Consider the following 21,979-nt stretch of genomic DNA (forward strand, 5'->3'; position numbering starts at 1 on the left):
TCATATACTCAAGGATTAAAACACAATATCATTCAACCAAGCAATATCGATCAATACACAAGCGTTATGCAACAAATGTACTAAGACTCAATCCTATATGCAATGTGGTACCATGGCAGTAAAAAACTTCGTCGGACACCTAGGAGTACATGACAAGACAGACCACACACTGGTAAGTCAAGTCACTCTCACTAGGTAATATCATAGGGAGACTAGTCAAGATCACACTGTTTTGCAAGAATGCTCCAACCATGTGGGATCGACACAGACTTAAAGGAGCACTCAAATAGGGTGTATTTACCCCCAAGGCTTAGACTCTAAAGAGTCTGTTGGGGCCTCTCCCTCCTGATTTAGGTCCAACGCAGAAAACATTTTAGCACACAGACTCTATCTATGAATTATACAAAACACACGACTCCTCAATTTTTCTCAAAATAATTTTATCTTGTCGCGCTTGTGATTAAACTCGTCGGGTTCCACAATGGTTCCCATCACAATACTCGTCGCGCATTAACTCATTGCCCTTAAAGGGTTTTATAGTCGTGTGATTGTACGATTCATAGCTCACAACTCAATGCACACAACATCTCAATGCACATATATATTACAAGTCAATACATACTCAATTTATCACATACACTCAGTTTCAATCACAATGGTATAATCCCAAAGTAACATGTTATCACACCTCATGAATCATATACACTTTACCTATGAACTATGCAATATACAAAACTACTCAATTGTTTTTGAAATCATTTTAACTCGTCGCACCTTAAAGTGATTCAACTCGTCGGGTTCCTACAGTGGATCCCATCACAATACTCGTCGCGCAAAAACTCGTCGCCCTTAAAAGGTCTTAAATTGTATGATTGCACATTTCATAGCTCACAACTCAATATATACAACATCTCAATACACATGTATCTCATCATTCATCACAGGTTCAATTTGTCATTTACTCACAATTTGAATCACCATTTCATAATCTCAATATAACAATTTATCATACCAATCTAGCAAATCTTGTCCAAAGTACAAACAATTTATACAAAAATGCTTCTCACAACATGGGGAATAAAATTCCTCAAACAATTTCACACAATCATATCAAAATCAATGAATCAAAATCATAGGTCAAAAACACGAAAACACCAAGAGCACTCAATTTTATCAACCAATTTGCATTAGAACATCAATTGGTCTGTCAAACACAACAATATCATATTTATAATCGTAAAGGAAAAATTATAATTCAATAAACATCCCAAAATAAACCTCAATTTAATCATCTAAGGATCACTACACATGTTCATTCTAACCCCAATTGCGATAAACTCATCCCTTACCTTTAAGCAGGCTCACATGTCCAGTCCGAGAGTGATAGTGGCATCTCTAACGGTTTCCTAAGATTCTCCAAGTTTTTCCTCTGGTTGCTCTGCTAGGGTTTCTGAGCATTAGAGAGAAGGAGAAGGGATTAGAGCCTTCATTGTACTGTTTGCGTGCGATGAACATTTTTCCCTCCACAAACATTGCTTTGCAAATCCCAATGGTGGAGATGTGTGAATATGAATTTTGAACCCAGTGTTCAAATTTCACGACGATCAAATTGGGATTTATTTTGGGATGTTTATTGTATTGTAATTCTTCCTGTATGATTATATGAAATTATTTGAGGGGTTTTACTCCCCGTGTTGTGAGAAGCATTTTTATATAATTTGTTTATGTTTTAGATAAGATTAGCGTGATAAATAGTTATATTGGGATCATGAAATTGTGTATAAGTGATAAATGGAATATGTGATGAATTGTGGGATAACATGTTTCTTTAAGATTATAATATTGTTATTGAGATTGAGTATAAATGCAAAGTTGAACATGTGTTAATGTGAGATACACATAAACATGTGATGATGGATTGTGACATTATGAGATGTTAAATAATGGACATGAGATTTGGTTATGAATAAGTGTGTGGTTAACACTTGATGTGACAATTCTTGTATTGTGAGCTGTGAATTATACAATAACCCGACTGATGTTTACCTTAAGAAAAGTGTTTATGCGCAGTGTTAAAGGGAAAGTGTAGGATTCCTAGTTAGGAACCTAAAATGTTAAATTGTAGTGCAATGTGTTAAACATGTTTGAAACACGAGTGTGAGGTCGTGTGTATTGTATAATTCATGAGTAGTGTTTGCGTGCGAAAATTATTTTAGGGGTTGGACCTGAATCGGGAAGGTGAGGTCCTAACGGATTCTTCGGAGTCTAGGCCTTGAGGGTAAAAACACTTGGTTTGAGTGCTTCTTTAAGTCTATGTTGATCCCATATGGTTAAAGCATTCTTGCAAAACAGAGTGACCTTAACTGGTCACCTTATGATTTTACTTAATGAGAGTGACCTGGCATACTTATTATGTGGTGTGTCTTGTTATGTACTCCTAAGCGTCCTAGTGTGGTTTTTCACTGATATGGTATCACATTGTATATAGGTTTGAGTCTTAGTATAATTGTTGCATAACGCTTGCTAATTGTCTATTATGAAATTAATGTGTTATTATGTCTTCACCCAAGTGTGTGATTCATGTGTAATGTGAATTGTGATTGAAAAATGAATTTTAAATACTAAAGTGGTGAATTTTCGTGGATTGTATTAAGTTGAGCTATGTTATAAATACTTCCATAATTTATTTTGATCATGTCTTTGTTTATTTGTACTTTATTTAGAAATGTGACAACTCACTCCCTGTGTGTTATTTGTATTTGGATCCTGTGATGATCTCGAACCTTATGTACATGGGAGCAGATTACTAGGTAGATGACTTTAAAGAACCTCGTGCTAGTGGACGCTGAAACACAATGATCTGATAGGATGCGACATTGGGGATGAATTTTTATTTTAATTGCATGATGTTATTTTATTCTATTTTACCTCATTGATTTAACAAAAAAAAATTTGTAAACTTTGACGACTTGTTCTGAGCCAAATATGTTTTTAATAAGTTTTTTTTGGTAATATTAGAGCGAATGTGACCGTTTTACTCATGTGAGCTCCTTTATATTAATTGAATAAAATCATTTTAGTTAATTCCGTATTTTTATATGTTTTTCTTATTTATATGTATGTCGGGGTAGAGGGTGTTATAGACATTGACAAAGTTTGCCTAGAGAGAAAGAAGATGGATGCTCGCTAGTCAACATAGAACAACGACACAGAAGCAGTTCAAGAAGATTTGAGGTTTTTGGTGAAATCTTGTAGCTCCTTTAACTTTACAGAGTTGCTGAGGTCGACTTCTTTTAAACTCACCAGATTTTGTAATAAAATAAAGATATCACACAACCTAATTTAGCTAATTTTCATATTCCTTGAATTAACAAAAAATTATAAGAGCGAGACTCATATTTACCTTTACTCCGTCCCAAAATTTTTCCATTCTGCATTGCTAATTTAATTACACGTTTTTTAACAGATAAATTGTCTGGCAAGGATTCTAGAGGGTAAAAATACCAACTAAGATATCTTAGTTCATTTGCCAAAAATTGAAGCCCTTCGTCAGGAATATAAAGACGATTGAAGAAATCATTATTATATTTCCCATAAAATATTATGCAGATCATCCACGTATTTCCAATATATTTCAAGAAACTGTAGTCCGCTTGTCATAGAAAGTTATGCGCAACTGAATTTGAATGCTTCTAATGGTTTCCCGGTCGGTTAGACACTTAACAAACAATCTTCCAAGCCATTTAATTGTAAACAATCATGCATAGATACAACCCGGCCTCAGAGTAAGTTATAAAAGCTTTATCTTTTAGCTTTTTTAATTCAGCAACCACATAATTCTCACTTCCACCATCTTTCAATAAAGATTTCAGATCATCCACATTTATTGTTTTATGCAATCTAAGATATGGTCTATGGAGTTCAACTAATGAACAGATTGTTTAAATAGAAATTAGGTGCTCTTCTTTTATCTATCTAATAGAGATACAGGCACATCACTAACTTGGTGAAAATGGTATATAAAATTGATATTTTAACACACCTACATAACTACCCCACCCCAAAGAAAAAGGCAAAATATATGCATTATTTAGCTTCCCAATTCTTTTCTTTTAGGCCATCACTTCTGAGCTCCCTAGTTGTTGCCTTGTGTGAACACCCAAATCATTTGATAACTTCTTACATAACTACATAATAACAAAAAAACAAGTACATATCAGCATTCAGTTTTCTGGATGAGGGAGCATAGAGAGAGATAGTATACATACCTGTCTATATAGAGAAGCATCTCCACAAGACTTACTTAACTCTACTACATACAAGGATGGACTTATTTCAAACACCTGTTTTTTAGAATAAGATAATTTCAAAATATCAGAAAACTATGAAATATACATGCAAATTGCAGATATTAAGCTGTGGACATCATTATAAGAAGTTTAGCTCGATCTCAACATGCATTACCTCTGCTTCCACTGAGAAGCTACCTGGACATTTCTGTACTTTGATCTCTTGTATCACTTTCAACTGAAATCCAACGTTGTAAAGACTATTTAGCAAAACTAATAAGAGTTTAATGGTCATGCTTACTAACAGTGTAAAATATTTTTGTATTGTTGTTCAATTATAAACCACCGTTAATATGACTTTTAAACAATTATTATATTGTGAATGTCAACAAACTTATCATACATAGTGGTTTGTGATTGGATGAAAATATAAAATTATTTTATATTATTAGTGCATAGTCTTTTTTCTAAACTACTAATACTTCAATTATTAGCATGTATGCTGGGTATAACACAATAAGCCTTAACAAAAATAGTCAATGGTACTGACCATCCCATTTTTCTTCTGGACTCTGAATCCCATTTCTGTTACAATGTCTTCTATCCTCTCAACCAAATCTTTTGGTGAATGGATGGATGTAAATCTTATCTTCCTCTCAGAAACATCCTGGAATATAAAGTACAATGTCTGTTAAATTGAGTGAACTTTTCTTAGGAATTGGTAAATATCTTATAAGTTAAAACTTAGGGAAATAAGGTCAAAACATAATAAATGTGTCCTGCCAAGTGCCAATAAACTTCCATGATCCCATATCCTCACCTCTTGCTCAAAAAGACCAGAGAGATCTAGACTTGAAGACATTGATATCAACTGGAATGCATTGATAAGTGTTGGTGATCTTGGACACCCTTGATCTGCTTCATGTGACTGTAACCAAAATAATTGTTCAGATTACAGGCAAAAGCATAAAGGAAAAAAATAAATAAATAAATAAGTGATACCAATTATTAATGATAAACTACTGGACGTTACAAAGTATACCACATCATGGATTGAAAAGTCTTCGTCATCAATATACACACTCTCTTCCTCATCTTCTGGATTTGCAGGAGTATAACCCTCCTTGAACCATTCATCTTCTTTGATCATAGCCATTGTTATCCGGGTTTTAGGATTGGCATCAAGCATTCTCTTTATAATGTTTTGAGAACCAGGTGATAGCCATCTTGGTATCTGAACTTCTCCTTTAAAAATCTGTGATCCTCATGGCAAAGAAAATGATATTTAGTTTATAAAACTACTAAACTAAACTATATAAAAAGATCATAGAAGCAACGTGTAGGAATACCTTTTGATAGAGAACTGCAAGATTTCTGTCATCAAAAGGAAGGTATCCTGTTAGAATTACATACAAGATAACACCACATGACCATATGTCTGATGTTGCACCATCATAGCCTTTATTGGCAAGAATTTCAGGGGCAACATAATTGGGACTTCCACATGTTGTATGCAGCAACCCATCTGCCTGAAATATTCATACATTTATCACAAGTCAATTACCAAAATGATGGAAAGGTAATATAAATTTGCTTTGACCACGAATTTCAATGAAGGATTGAAAATTGCCATAGTAAGGAACTATTAGCTATGTTAGTAGTTTGTTATGGTTGTTACTAGTTAGTTAGTCTTGTAACTGACTTCTAGTTATGGTTGTTAGTAGTTAGTTAGGATTGTAACTAACTTCCTCTATGTATAAAAGCTATACTAATAACCAAACCAGTATGTGGCAATAATTCGTTAAAAGCTGTTTTCCAAATTCATTTCTTCTTTCTCTGCTGCTCTCTTCATGCTTCCATTAGAATTTATGAGGAACAATAAAATACTTTAAAATATTCCAATATTTTTAAATATTCCAAAATAACTAGTTATAGCAGGAAATATGTTTATATAGAACTAAAATAACTAGTTATAGTATGCAAAGGAAATGTCTTTTTTGAAACATGTTTAGAAAGCACTTTCATAAGTTTTCCATTTTTGAGTGAAAAATAAGAAGTTGCCTTGAGGTATGGTACATAGAAGTGGTATCTCACCCTAAAATGCTGGGGCAAAGCACTAAGATTAAAATCGGTTATCTTTATGTTCCCTTTGGCATCCACAAGTACATTCTCCAGCTGCAAGAAGTTATCATTTGTGTAAAAATGACCCCAAAAATTGGTAACAATGGAGCACAGTTTCAAATTTATCTCCAAAATACTAACAACAGTTCTTAAGAAGACAAATGAAATACCTTGAGATCCCTGTGGAAGACACCTTTATTGTGGCAGAAGCTCACACAATCAATCAACTGCTGGAATATTTTCCTACCTTCAGCTTCTTTCAGTTTACCTTTGGATGCCTGTGAAGACAAAATAGTTCATTGATTGTGATTGCCAATTAGGCAATAGATCATCATGTATATGAATAATAAACAAGCAATTGCTCCTTACAATTTTGTCAAATAATTCTCCTCCATTCACGTACTCAAGTACCATATAAATTTTGGTTTTGCTAGCCAAGACCTGCATAATTACAGGATAAATCATAATCAGAACATCAAGGTTTCATAGAGTCAAGCTGCTTTTAATTGCAATAAATCATATTATATTGTCCTTCAACTGAGGTTTGGAGCTGTTAGAGATGTGACAAACTATTCAATGTCTTACACATCAGTTTAAGCAATTGTGTCTCATTCTTCTTCTAAAAAGCTGAATAGTAATACAAGATAAATGCTCTTGTGCAAAGTATTTACATTTTAAGCTAGTTCAAACTTCTCGTGTTAAAGGGTATAATATAAAAATCATTCATGAGTTTTTACTTTGCAGATTAATCTTTTGAAACATACATATATATATATATATATATACTCATCACTGATCACGCACCACTTTCTAAAGTGGTTCTTCAAATAACCGTCGTAAATCACGTGTCTTAAAAAGCCATTTTTCTAGTAGTGTGACAAGCTGCAGATCTGAGTCTTTTACATTTTGTTGGATAAAGTAAATGTAAGTACCACAATATACGATGTGTATTTTGTTTTGTATACATAATAATGTATGTAAATGCTTATCTGTATAATATATAAAAGATTAGAGCTTATATAAATGCTTTTTGAATCAAAATCTTGGTGTATAAGATATGTTATATATGGTGAGACCATCTGATCTTTCTAAATTATGCATAAGATGTGTATGGGGACAATTAAAATAGAGACATATTGGGCCCCTCCTAACATTAAACACAGTGTATTGTGATTCACTAATTTATCTACTAACAGACACTGAAAGGTTTTATTCAATTATGATAATAATGACAAATTATGGGTGGATGCTTAATGATTGAAAAAAAAAAATTGTATTAAACTAGCTAATACGTAACTCTCATTTACAATTTGAATTCATCGCTATATGGTGGGACCGTGTGATCTTTAGAATGTTATTTCACGCATAAGACGTATGCCTGCTCATGATGATAAGTAGAACCATAATAGGACCATAAGTGGTATTAGTATACTCGAGTTATATATAAATATTAATTTTACAATCACAGCAAAAGAAAATATTAAATTTACAACAATACTGACAAATTATAGGTGAATACTTCGTCGTTAAAAAAAGTTAAAACATATATTTTAAAGATTTTAATGTATTTACGGTGTAAAATAATTTTATATCATTATTTACTTAACAGTGTAAAACAATTTTATATTATCATCAGATCACATGTCATCATTTGAATTACTTTAAAATAATTATTTTTAAAAGTCAATAAACTTATTATACATAATTTTATTTCCGATGGGTTGTGATTAAATGTGTAAATTATTGGTGTGTAACCCTTTTTCTCTATTTTAAATTTATAAATAAATATTTATTTTCAATTTTTCTTTTATATAACAAATAATAGTTTAATCCTTGTCATCTGTTGTTATGTTTATATTTTTGGTATTTCATTATAAATCATGTATTTTTAGGTTGGTCTCAATATTTCACCATAATTTTGTATTAGTATTAATTTTAAAGTATTATAATCCTCTATACATATATTAGAATAATTAATTTTAACGCGAAAAGGAACCAAAGAATAAAATTCGAAGCATTAAGTACAAGGGTGTAGTTCAAGGTTCGAAAAATATAGAAAAGCAAAAACAGGATTCCAAACGTGTTTTGAAAGACAGGAAGCATAACTGGATTCCAATTTCCAAACGTGTTTTTGAGAGATCGTAATTTGCGGCATAATTTAGCTTCACCTCACCACTAGTTTTATTTTATTTTTTAAAAATTTTATCCTTTATGAAAACTTCATATTGTTAGTGGTCCTCAATTCAATCCATCAATCAACTAAATCCCTTCAATTGAGATAAATGCCAATGTTATCCGATAATCCAATAACTATGGCCATACACTTGAGAACTCTTAAGATCAGATAAAGGGTGACTATGACCTTAATTAAGCCAATTGAGACACAAAATGTGCACCAATGTGGGGAGAATGTAGACATCTGAGATTCAATAATTGAGGGAAGTGTGGACCTTGATGCTGGGGGATTTGGCTAGTGCGGCGTGTGTGAAATAGACATTATGTTAGCTCGTGAGATAAAGCTGGTAAACTGAGTTGTACCCACGAGTTAGTACAGATTTAGGTTAAAGTTTGTAAAGTTCGTTAAAGGATAAGTTTTAAGTTTGTAAACTGAATTTTATAAAAACAATCAAGTCTTATTTATATAAAACTGAATTTTTAGACAATTTTTTTTATTTATAAACGTACTTTTAGAAGTAATAAAAAAATATCACAAAAATGAATTTATTCTTCAAAAGTACATTCAACATCTAAAAGTATTTTTTTATAGTTAATCAAATATATCATTATTCTAACTGGGAGATATAAAATTAATCCAATGATTAAAGAATAGTGCAAGAAAAAAGAAAGAAGAGAGAGGTCTCCAGTGAGTTTGAATCATATGACTAATATATTTAACAAAAACTAGCAAATTAATGTTTATAGATCAAAAAAGGGAAAAAAAATATCCTTAATCTAACTCACTAAAGGATTGAGTTAAGTTAGGTCAGTAAAAGTCAACTACTCTCAATTATAAAAGAAAAGTAAGTTGAATCACTTATAGAACCTTGCTCGCTTAGTTGGATCCAAGAGTTATTATCACAGCTAACAAATTCAGAGACTAATTTGTGGAGTAAAATGAGAGTTTATTCTATAAAAGTTATATTAAGTTTTACCACTCTAATTTTCCTTTAAAATAAAAATATATAAACATAATTCTATTACTTCAAAATCAATTTTGGGGCTCATCCAAAACACGAAATGAATTTCACACTGTCAATGAAATAGAACCTAGATGAAAAATCGAGCTACTCGTGTGTGTTTTAAATATGATAAGATTTATCAAGATAAATCTGAACAATCCAATTTCATTTTAATTATTCCAATTTGCTGAGTATGTCAACGAGTGAAGAAACTGTAGACATTGTTGATCCGATAACCACGTAGACATGTTTCCACAAAGAAAATAAAAGCGATGTTAACTTTTCCTGACTAAGTAGAGAAATGCCAAAACAACGCATCAAAAATGGAAATACTTCTAAAATCAATGATTTTAAAGTGCATTAACTGCACTTTACACTAAAAAAGAAAAAAAATGGTCAAGAAAAGAAAAAAAAAGAGCAAAGCAAATATTAAAGGATAAACGAAAAATAGTGCATCCACAAGTGGATCATTTCAAAACCCAGAAAAAATTGAGGGCAGATGAAGGATGAAGGTCGGGAGAGAAAATATAGTATTAAAAAATTTGAAAAAGAAGCCAATTGTACTAACTTATAGGTGCAACAAGTGTAACAACAAACAACCTTAATTAAATTTGGATATCATTTTTTTTAAATTATGTTTTACGTTTGTTGTGGATTGCAAATAGAATTAGGATGTTACCTCGTATAATCTAACCACGTTCGGATGCTTTAGGAGCTTCAAGGTCGATATTTCCCTCTTTATCTGCTATGAAAAAATGGAGGATGAGAAAACTGATCGGTTGTATTGATTTGAATCATAATTTATAAGCAAAAGGAGGTAAAGAAACACACAGAAACTTTGCGCAAAAAATTGCAAATCAAAATGAATATAGAACCCAATTACATTGTAGGAGTGTAGGACCACCGAATTTTAAGTTTTCTTTTGTGTAAGAAGATTTTGGAAAATTTGATTCTTGCTTCTCATTGAACTCTCTTCACGTGAATTGAGACAAAGCCCAAGTTTGAAAACTCCCGATTTGTGAAAACACACTTTGCACAAAAATTGCAAATCAAAATGGATATAGAACCTAATTACATTATAGGACCCTGAAGTGACCATCTAATTTTCAGTTTTCTTTTGTGCCAGACGATTTAGGAGAATTCGGTTCATGCTTCTCATTGAACTCTTCCCATGAATTGGGACAAAACCCAAGTTTGAAAACTCCCAATTTGTAAAAGCCCATTCCAAAACCACATTAAAAAAGAATGAAAAGCAATAATTGAGGAAGTAATTGAACCAGACCTGATCAATGTTATTGAGGTCAATGATCTTGCTCTTGTCAAGGATCTTAACAGCAAATAGTTTGCCAGAATGAGTGTCCCTTGCCAACTTGACTTTTCCAAAATTGCCTTCTCCAAGTGTCTTTCCCAACTCGTATTTCCCAAGTCGCACTCCCTGCTCCTCCTTTCTCCCAAGGTTTAAAATCACCATCACCAAAAACCACCTTCTAAAACACTAACGGAAGCTTGAGTTGCTATAAATTCCTGGTACTTGTTTTCAATTCCTACGAAAAATATCCTTTTGCCAAAAACCAATTCCACTACACAACCCTTCTCTTCTTGATGCCAAAATTGATGAAAAGTTTGCTTCTTTGTTGTTGAGATCCTTCTGGGTCCTTCGATGCTTGCTTGTTTTTATGAATTGTGATTACAATTTTGGAAGATAATTAATATGGCAACGGTTGCAAGTGCAACAAGATGAAACGGTTTGGAAAGGGCAATGGCAAACGATTCCTCTATTTATAAGAATATATTAACAAATTAAAATTTTCGGAATGATAAACAAAAACGTGTAGTTGTTTGTTACTAGGATAAGAAGTGGATTAAGATTTGGAAAATTCGACTGAACCCTGCTTCTGCTACTCTGCTTCATCTGCTTTCGGTTTGGTTCACACAAAAAAATAAAAATAAAAATGCCTTCTCCTGTTTTGAAACGATCCCCAATAAATACTTCCAATGTCCTTTGTTGAATAGTGTTATACTAGTATTTTGTTTTTATTTAAAGTTTGTGTTTATTATATATATGTGGCGGACGTATTTTTGATTGGTTCAAACCGTTCAACTTCGACAACTGATTCCCTACACGTATCCTCGGATCACTTTCACGCTACAACATTGTTGGATGGTTCACGTTACAACATTTCGGTGATTTCCATCAAGAGGGGCTGGAATTTTTTAATAATTAATATTAAATTAAATAAATATAATATTAGTTCCTATTCCTAATGAATCTATCTCAGTTGAATGAACTGTGTATCTTCAACTCTCAGGGATAAAAAAATTAACACAATAATTAGATGACTTAAATATATTGATTGTTTCAAATAAATGACTGAATTTTATTTTAAGTTTTTCATAATTATTTTTACTTTGAATTCTTGATATATTAATGGATTAAATATATTGAATGTCTTCTAGTATATAAATTTCGATGGATTATTTTTTACGATAAATTTTAATGGCTTTTATGATATTTTTATGAGAAAATACACATTAAACAATCTCACTTGAATTTTTGAGATTTTATGAGACTTTCTTTCTTTCTTTTCTTGTAAATTAAAATGTTTTTCTTGTCCTATCACACATAATACCTTGTCTCTTTGTTGAAAATAGTAGACATTTATAATTTTTTTACTCTTTTGACCAAAGATTAACATGTCTTCAAACGTGTGATATGATAAATTTTTTCAATTCTTTAAATTTGGGGCATCTTAAGTGCATGTTTATACATGCACATGAAGATAAATATATATGAACATGAGAAATATATAGTTTTAATGAACGTGAGAAGTTGACTTACAGATAAATATATAAATGAGATTTGAAATAATTGTTGAACATGTTTTTTGTTTGGTGGAATCGTTATTTTGAGAATGATAATAAGTATCTATACTACTGGTCAAAATTGTGGTATATAATTTTTTTATATAATTAACATTATTGATAATTGAAGGGAAGTGAACCTATTATGCTTCTAAATATGCTAGGAGAATTGATTTGTTATGTAACATGTTTAAAGTTCTTTGTATAAAATGAATTTTTATCTAAAGTATTAGGTGGATAAAATTCATGAATTTTTATCAATAATTTTGAATGTTTTTTTAAATTCATAGAGTAGTTTAAAATCTTTAAAATTCATAATGTCCTTTCAAATCTTATAAATTCACATTTCATAAATTCATTAAAATCTGAACTATAAAATTTTAATCATAAAATTCTTTTTAAAAAATCTTAAAAGTCATTATATTCTTACAAAGTCTTTAAAATCCACAAGATTTTCTTATGTCAATATATTGTGCTTGTAAATATACTAGGAAATTTGGTTTGTTATATAAGAGGTTTAGTTAGTTGTATAAGATGAGTTTTATTTAAAGTATTAGGTGGACAAAATTCATGAATCTTTGTTAATAATTTTGAATGTTTTTAAAAAATTCACAAGAGTGCTTTAAAATCCTAAAAATTTATCATATTCTTTTAAATCTTTTGAATTCATATTTTATAAATTCATTAAAATCTGAATTATAAAATTTTAATCACAAAAGTCTTTTAAAAAATATTAAATTTTTTTATATTCTTACAATTTTTTTAAAAATTCATAAGTTTTTTTATGCGAAAATAATCTTTTCTGATATGTTAATCCTATACTCCCCTAAGTTGTTAAGTTATCAAATGTTTGAATTATTTAATTTTGGGATCATGTTTAATCTTGTACGACGTGACTTTGTTTTGGAAACATATGTAACATAGTTATGCACTCTTTCTTTCATATTACTTTCATTTTTTTTATTGGTCTATTATATGAAAAAATTTATTTTATTTATCTATCATTTTGAAATTATGAAATAATATGAATTACTAATTTTAAACATATATACTTCTATGAAAAGAAAATAATAATAATATAAATAAAATACATATTAAGGGATTATAAATAATTTTAACATAAATGAGAATATTAATTATTTTTCTTAATTTATGTACTCATTTTTGTATCTTTTATTCCTTACGAGTTTTTCTTTGCATTATTTTTTTTATAGACCACATGTGATATACTTTACAGAAGATAGTCATATTTTTTTTATAGATTATAGGTGGTATATTCAGTATTCGAAATCAAAACATTTGGTTGAAAGGAAATAATTTTGCAATAACTGGTTTACATATTAAGTGATTTTTATCGTATTATTTGTGTGAAATTAAATTTTGTTTTAAAAAATTGGTATTAATTAATCTTCCTTTCAAATATTTTCTTCATATATTTGTTAAAGGTGAAATTTATGTTTGCTTTCATTAACAAACATAATCTTATAGTATATTTGAGAAAGGAGACTATTCTTTTTTTAGAGGTATTTTATCCTCCTGATAAGTCTTTTGTCACGGGTCTATGTATTAAACTTTTATCTATATAAAAGATTAATCATTGAAACAAATTATAAATAAAAGAGTGATGAATTTTAATAATATTAATTTCAATGATAATTCTAATAATATTTTGATAACAGTCCTAATAGAAATTCTGATAATAATTTTGATAGTAATTTCAATAATAATTTTGATAATAATAAGAAGTAGAGATTGAAATAGTATTGATTTTGAGAAGAAATGTACACTAGAAAAAGTAAAAGGATTTAGAGGAAAATAAAAACTAGAATCACACTCACTAGATTTATGAGCATAGCTTGGACTTATGTGGATACAAAAGTGTTAGATGTTTCAATCATTATTACAGTAGTGTAAACTATAATATTTATAAACAATAATTCATCATTATTCATAACTTTCTAAATAACTTGTAGTAATTTTGAGTCGTCGTCTCTTCGATCAATCTTTACCCTTTATAACTTGTATCTTCAATCCTCACCGTTGATATCTTTTATTGTCTTAATATTTTTTAAATCTTCATTTATTCTATTACCATATAATTAGCTAAAAGACTATATTTTCATAGTCAAAATGTTTTCAATACTTTATCAAAAATCACGTTTGGACAATGGAAGAATAAGGATGTAAACAATATTCAAACTATTTGCATTATTAAAATTGTTCAATCCCTACCCTCAAACTTACTTACCACTAAACCTACTGTATTTATATATTATACCAAACGAAATGTCAAAAATTTAAACTTCTCCCATTGATTAATCATTAAACTGAAAGTGATTGTTTTGACTCGAGACAGGAAACTTAACAACACCCTTTTACAAAGTTGCGTTTATTACTTCATATGACTTCCAAAAAAAACTTAGTGTACGTGTATGTAACTTTTTTCTCCTCTAAAAAAAATAAAAAAATAAATGTATCTTCTTTCTGTCTGAAAAAAAAGTATGTAACTTCTTTTACCTATAATATGAGTAAGGTATTTTCCTATAATGAAAAATATAAAATAAAATAAAAAAGTTAAATATGTTTGAAATTTTTAATATATATCTGATTTTTATTTTAAGTTTTTGATAATTTTTTTTGTTATTTTGAGTCTATAATATATGAAAAATTTTGTTCCAAATCTTGGTCGTCAGAATTCAGTGATGACATAACATTATTTCAATGACTCTTTTAATATATATTAATCTTGAAATTATATAATATACAAAAATCTAAAACAACTTTTAATATATTAGAGACTTAGAATAATAAAATTTTTTTATCAAGAACTCAAAATAAAAATTAAATATAAATCTTAGATATAAAAGTTATTTAAGTCATAAAACAATTAAGTGACGTTTTACAGACTATTCTGGGAGCTAGGAAAAGTTGAGCAAGGTGAAGATTGTTTCAAGGTATAGAAATTTATTCTTAAAAATCACATTTTCAAGAAATACTATGTTTGGAAATATTATTTACATGAACATGTTTTGTGTGACAATAATAATTTTTGAAAAAGATGTGTGGAAGAATTATACAATGAAGAAAAATAGTTATTGTAAGAAAACAACCCGTGGTGTTCCTGAGGATAGTTAAAGTGGGCAACCACGCCGGATCCGTTTTCAACGGGGCACCAAATTGTAATTAAAGTGGTATATATATAATGTTATCTCTATATAAATATTAAAAAATATTATATAATGTTATAATATAGTAATGTCACTATTGCTTGAAAAATTGTTTCTATTCAATTGCAAAATGTAAGAAGGGATAAATTAGAAACATAAAACAAATGATAAAAATTGGAACTTTTTTTAAAATATGATAGTTATTATGATCTTGATGGTAAATTTTTATTTGAAGAATTAATAATCATTATAGAGACTTTAACAATTAAATAAAAATAAACTTTATGATATCAAGTTCTTTAAAAATATTTAATTGTTTTCCTATTGCATGTATAATTATTTTTTTTGACAAAACTACATGCATAACTTATAGAATATATAATATTAATTATTCATGTTATTGTTGCACCCATTAAAAATAGTTTATCAAAATTGAAAAAGTTGAAATTCTATTTACGATCTACTATATCACAAAATAAATTAAATAATTTTGTTTTGAATTTTATAAAAAAATATTTTTTAAAGAATTTTGATTATGAATATATTATATATGAAAACAAAAAATGCAAAGAAGGCTATAAAAATGATTATGGGGGCATTTTTTTTTTTTATTCTGCCCAAGGCACCAAATTAAAAGTTTCAGAGTAAATCGTAAAAATAACTTATGAGAATCCAATATACCCACCATTTATCATGACAATAAAAAACTAGACAATTCTGAATATTTTCACCAAAATTATACTAAACTTGAGAATTTTATAATATCAAGTTTACTTTGTTGAAAATCTTGTTTGATACATTGAAACAAGCGCCTATAAGATTGCAACAAGTTGCAGCAGTTTTGAGCAATCTCCTTGCAAGGAGAAAGAAAGAATTTATTTACTTTAAGAAAATTCTTTTAGAATTACTCCTTATTTTCATCAATCATTTTGGTATTAATTAATTAAAAATTATAAAATTTCTAACAATGCTTTGTCATTGTTGTACCAAGAAGCAACTACAAATAGAAAAAAATGCTGATCGTCAATTGATTCCATAACAATGAGTCGAGATCATTGGTGATCGACACAGAGGAAACGTGAATAGGAGATTAATTATTAGGCAGCAATCATACCAGACAATATGTTGATGATTGTCCACGCATAGATAGAAAATAAATGAATAAAGTGTAAGATTTGATATGTGATGTAAGAGGCTTGCAATTTATTAAGGATTAATAAATAAATAATTAATTAATATAGACTAAATTGTAAATGAACCGTGAGTTTAAGTAGAACAATTTCTAGAGACAACTACTATTTGATGATAATAGTGATTATAAAGGAATAAATATCTATTAATCTGAAATAAGGTTTTGGTCTTGATATTAGAGTATTCTCTCAACCTTAGTCATCATCATGAAAGATATAAAGAGAATATAAAAAAGAGTCAAAGAAAATGAAATTATATTTCTCTCTTATCTTTTAAGAAATTAAAGCGTACTGGAAAGAAATCTCACTATGAAAAAATATACATAGGTTATCTATTATTTGTAAGAATCATATATTTCAAGATTTTATTTGGTTTTCTATTATTTTGATCCTTAGAAAAATCATTAAAATTTATATGTGATCAGAGTCTGATTGTGAAATTATATGATTTTCCATTAATGATATTTTACTCCAAATTTTATAAACCTAAATTATGAAATTTAGAAATTTTAATTTCTGCTGTATTTTGGATTATATGTTTCAATGCTAAGCTTTTGGCGTTGATTATGTTTTCCGCTGCAAGTATAAAATTTTGTATCAAAAGGTATCATTGAATTAGCTTTTAGATAATCGAAGTCACCATTCATGTTCACGCATTGTATTTCCTTGAAACTAAATGATGGAACATTTGTTGCATCTTGTATTGATGGACATGTAATAAAGAATCAATAGTAATTTTCTGGAATAGATGTCCAGTACGTGAATTCACTGAGAGTTCTAATCATGAAATTTTATTGTGATGTCAATACTTTTGAATTGTAAACTACATATGGAGAACGTGATTGGTATTTGGTGGTGATTTAATTGTTTTTAATTTTTAATTTTTTATTATATTATTGTTGAACGTGATTAAAGGCTTAAAAATTTATGGTCTAGAATGAAATTAATGAGAATGTTTTCAATTGTTGGTGGTAGTATATGTAGGATGTGTATTTGTTTAAGTGTCAAATCTTTAAGTTTATTTAATTTCAAATTAATGATATTTTCTTCAATTACTCATAGAATATGGATGTTGAAATATATAATTATTAGTTTATGAATATATTGAAATTCATTATTAATTATAGGGCATTTATGAACCGGTAGATTAGTTGTTCTTATAATTAATGAATATGTCTATAGGCAAGTCGTGTGTATCATTAATTTTATTTATATATCCAAAGGTAGTAGGTGATTCTAATTGGTACATATTTAACTGCCAATAATGTTATAATTTAGAAGCATCATTATGTTGTTCGTTGTGTGTTTGTATATCACCCAGAGGAGAGCATCGATATACATTTATTGTGGTTTGAATATATAATGTGTAACATGTGTTTTATGTCCCAAAACACTTACGTGAAATTTTATTATATAGTATTAATTTCCAACTCATTGAATTCTCATGTTTCGTATGTCCAATTTCATCTTAGTATTTTGGATATTGATCTTGCTATATTGGAAGAGAAGTCTGCTACTATTACTAATGCTAGTAGCATTGAAGAAATAACTCATTATAAAGCCTGGGAAAGATCAAACAAACTCAACCTAATGTTCATGAGAATGACTGTCGTAGATAACATTAAGACAACTATCCCTAAGACTAGAAATGCTAAAGAATTTATGGAGTTAGTGGAAGAGTGCTCACAAACAGTTGATAAGTCTCTTGTTGGGACATTAATGAGTACGTTGACCACCATAAAGTTTGATGGCTCATGTACTATGCACGAGCATGTCATTGAAATGACAAATATTACACCAAGGTTTAAGACCTTAGAAATGACTGTGAATGGGAACTTCTTGATACAATTTATTCTTAACTCGTTATCGTTTGAGTATGGTCCGTTTCAAATGAGCTATAATAGACAAATGGAATGTACATGAGTTGTACAGTATGTTGGTTCAGGAGGAAACAAGGCTTAATAATCAAGATAGTCACTTAGTCCATTATGTAAGCCACCAAGGAAATTAAGGAACTGGAAATAAATTTATGAAGAAGCATGATAAGGGCAAAGGGCTATTAAAGATCAATAAGGCATCATTGCAAATCTAGAAGAAAACATGAAAGAGCAATAATTGCTACTTCAATGGGAAAGTTGGACATTTTCAAAAGGATTGCCCAAAACGTAAGGTTGGATTCGAAAAGAAATGTGAGTTTAATGATTGTGTATGTTTTGAATCAAATTTAACTGAAATTCCCCATAATACATGACAAATTTATTCTGGATGTACAACTCATGTTTCTAATATGATGTAGGGATTTCTTATAATCCAAACCATAAACCTAGAAGAGAAGTTCGTCTTCACAGGGAATTGAGTGAAAGCTCCAGTAAAAGTAGTCAGGACTTATCGTTTAATCCTTGACACTGGACATCATTTATATTTATTAGAAACTCTTTATGTACCTAGTTTATCTAAAAATTTGGTTTCATTATCTAAACTTGATGTTACTAGATACTCTTTTAATTTTGGTAATGGATGTTTTAATTTATTTAAGTATAATCATCTCATTGGTATTGGTAATCTTTGTGATGCTTTATATAAATTGAATTTAAATGGTTTGTATGCTGAAACGATTTTGACTTTGCATCATAATGTTGACACTAAACATAATTTAGTGAATGAACACTCTGCTTTCTTATGGCATAGACGTTTTGATAACATTTCTAAAGAAAAAATTTAAAGTTTAATAAAGAATGAAATTCTTCCAAATCTAGATTTTACTTATCTGAATATTTGTGGGGATTGTATTAAAGGAAAACAAAAAAAACACATAAAGAAAGGTGCTAATTGTGCACACTAACATTTGTGGACCTTTTGATGTTAATTCTTTCAGAAATAAAAGATAATTTATCTCATACATTGATGACTATTCACATTATGGTTATGTCTACTTATTGCATGAGAAATCTCAAGCAATGGATGCCTTGGAAATTTATTCGAATGAAGTAGAAAAGCAATTAGATAAAAAGGTGAAAGTTGTTTGGTTTGATAGAGGTGGTGAGTACTACAAATGGTACGATGAAACTGGGCAATAACCAGGTCCATTTGCTAAACTTCTTCAAAAACATGATATTTGTGCGCAATACACAATGTCAGGTACACCACAACAAAATGGTGTATCTAAAAGGTGTAACGGAATATTAATGGATATGATTACGAGTATGTTAAGTAACTGTAATTTACCTATATTTTTGTGGATATATGAATTGAAAACTGTCATGTATTTGTTGAATAGAGTTCTTAATAAGGTAGTTCCAAAGACATATTTTGGACTATGGACTAATAGGACACCTAGCATAAGGTACATGCATTTTGAGGTTGCCAAACATAAATAAGGATTTATAATCCATAAAAAAAGAAATGGGATGCAAAAACAATTAGCAGATATTTCATTGATTATCTAGAAAAATCAAAGGGTTATAGGTTTTATTGCCCTAATCATAGTATGAGAATTGTTGAAACTAAAAATGCAAGGTTCATTGAAAATGGTGAAATTAGTGGGAATACAGTTCCATAAAATGTGGAAATTAGAGAAGTTAGAGTGCAAGTTCCTTTAAGTTATGCCTCTAGCAATAAAATGAGTGTTCCTCTAGATGTTGTTCCAAACAACAATGAATAAAAGCAAAAGAATAATGATCCCATGATTCAAAATGAACCTATTGTAGAAGAACCACAAGAAGTAGCATTAAGGAGGTCTCAAAGACAAAGAGGGTAAGCTATTTCAAATGACTATGTGGTATATCTACTTGAATTAGAAACTGAATTAGGCATTATTGATAATGATTAGTTTCGTTTTCACAAGCCGTAAGTTGTGATAATTCTAATAAGTGGTTGGAAGCCATGAAATAAGTGTTAAGATCCATGGAACATAATGGTGTTTGAGACCTTATAGAATTACTAGAAGGTTGCAAGAGAGTTGGTTGTAAGCGGGTCTTTAAGACTAAACATGACTTTCATGGCAATCTTGAACATTACAAGGTCAGACTTGTTGCTAAAGGTTTTACTCAAAGAGATGATGTTGATTATAAAGAGACATTTTCACCAGTTTCACAAAAGGATTCCTTTAGGATTATCATGACATGGTTAGCCCATTATGACTTGGAGCTACATCAAATGGATGTGAGGTCTCAATTCAAGGAAAGGAACACATGTTGTGCAAATTAAAGAAATCAATATACGGACTTAAAATAGCTTCCTGCCAATGGTTTTGATGTTTAATGATACTATTTTTCCTTTAGATTTAAGAAAAACATTGTTGGTCGATGTATATATCTGAAGGTTAGTGGGAATAAGGTTATATTTCTAATTTTATATGTTGATAATATCTTGCTTGCAACTAATGATCTTGGTATTCTTCATGAGACTAAGAAGTTTCTTTCTAGTAATTTTGAAATGAAAGATATGGGTGAGGCAAGCTATTTGATAGGAATAAAAATATCCAAAAAAAGATGACAAGGATTGTTAGGCTTGTCTTAGAAAGCATATGCCAATAAAGTGCTAGTGAGGTTCAGGATTGAAAATTTCTCAACATCACCCATTCCAATTTAGAAAGGAGACAAGTTTAGTCTTGCACAATGTCCTAAGAATGATTTGGAACGCAAACAAATGGAAGCAATTCCATATGCATATGTTGTTGGGAGTATTATGTATGCTCAGATTTGTAGTCGATTAGACATAAGCTATGTAACAAAATGTTAGGAAGATATCAAAGTAATTCGAGAATGGAACACTAGAAAGCTACAAAGAAGATTCTAAGGTACTTATAGGGAATAAAAGATCGCATGCATACATATAAGAGGTTTGATCACCTTAAGGTGATTGGGTATTCAGACTCAAACTTTGCTAGATGTATGGATACAAGAAAATCCACCCTTGCTTTTGTATTTCTTTTAGCTAGAGGAGAAGTATCATGTAAAAGTGCAAAGCAATATGTTGTTACTAAATCCATTATGGAAGTTGAATTTGTAGCATGTTTTGAGGTTATAATTCAAGCTAATTGGCTGCAAAACTTTATTTTAGGGCTTGGAATTGTTGACAATATTATCAAGCCGCTGAAAATGTATTATGATAACTCCGCAACAATGTTTTTCTCTAAGAAGGACAAATACTTTAAAGGTGCTAAACACATG

The 21,979-nt window shown here is 29.7% G+C and overlaps 1 protein-coding gene across 2 annotated transcripts; it reads right to left on the bottom strand.

Annotated features, from left to right (window-relative positions):
• Nucleotides 1-3,786: 3,786 nt before the first annotated feature.
• On the bottom strand, nt 3,787-11,566 carry LOC114368069 (CBL-interacting serine/threonine-protein kinase 1-like). 2 transcript variants are annotated; one of them, XM_028325418.1, is made up of 12 exons: nt 10,872-11,564; nt 10,269-10,331; nt 6,780-6,851; nt 6,581-6,688; nt 6,384-6,464; nt 5,639-5,818; nt 5,332-5,544; nt 5,110-5,217; nt 4,840-4,956; nt 4,465-4,527; nt 4,269-4,343; nt 3,787-4,187 (listed from the first exon to the last, which is right to left on the bottom strand). In XM_028325418.1, the coding sequence occupies exons 1-12, from the start codon at nt 11,058-11,060 to the stop codon at nt 4,113-4,115; spliced, it is 1,344 nt and encodes a 447-aa protein (XP_028181219.1). In that variant the 5' UTR covers nt 11,061-11,564; the 3' UTR covers nt 3,787-4,112. The 2 variants fall into 2 exon arrangements, with proteins under 2 accessions (XP_028181219.1, XP_028181220.1); XM_028325419.1 differs by lacking the exon at nt 6,384-6,464 and having other exon boundaries at nt 10,872-11,566.
• Between the last annotated feature and the right edge of the window lie 10,413 nt (nt 11,567-21,979).

This window comes from Glycine soja, chromosome 9, assembly GCF_004193775.1.
Source record: "Glycine soja cultivar W05 chromosome 9, ASM419377v2, whole genome shotgun sequence".
Taxonomy (NCBI): Eukaryota; Viridiplantae; Streptophyta; class Magnoliopsida; order Fabales; family Fabaceae; genus Glycine; species Glycine soja.

What these genes read in the sequence shown, in the direction of transcription:
- LOC114368069 (XM_028325418.1), bottom strand. Translation starts at nt 11,060, where the DNA reads ATGGTGATTTTAAACCTTGGGAGAAAGGAGGAGCAGGGAGTGCGACTT. An exon ending in TTGCAGTTCTCTATCAAAAG is followed by an intron (nt 5,545 to 5,638) that starts GTATTCCTACAC and finishes TGAGGATCACAG; the next exon opens with ATTTTTAAAGGAGAAGTTCA. An exon ending in ACTTTTCAATCCATGATGTG is followed by an intron (nt 5,218 to 5,331) that starts GTATACTTTGTA and finishes TTTTGGTTACAG; the next exon opens with TCACATGAAGCAGATCAAGG.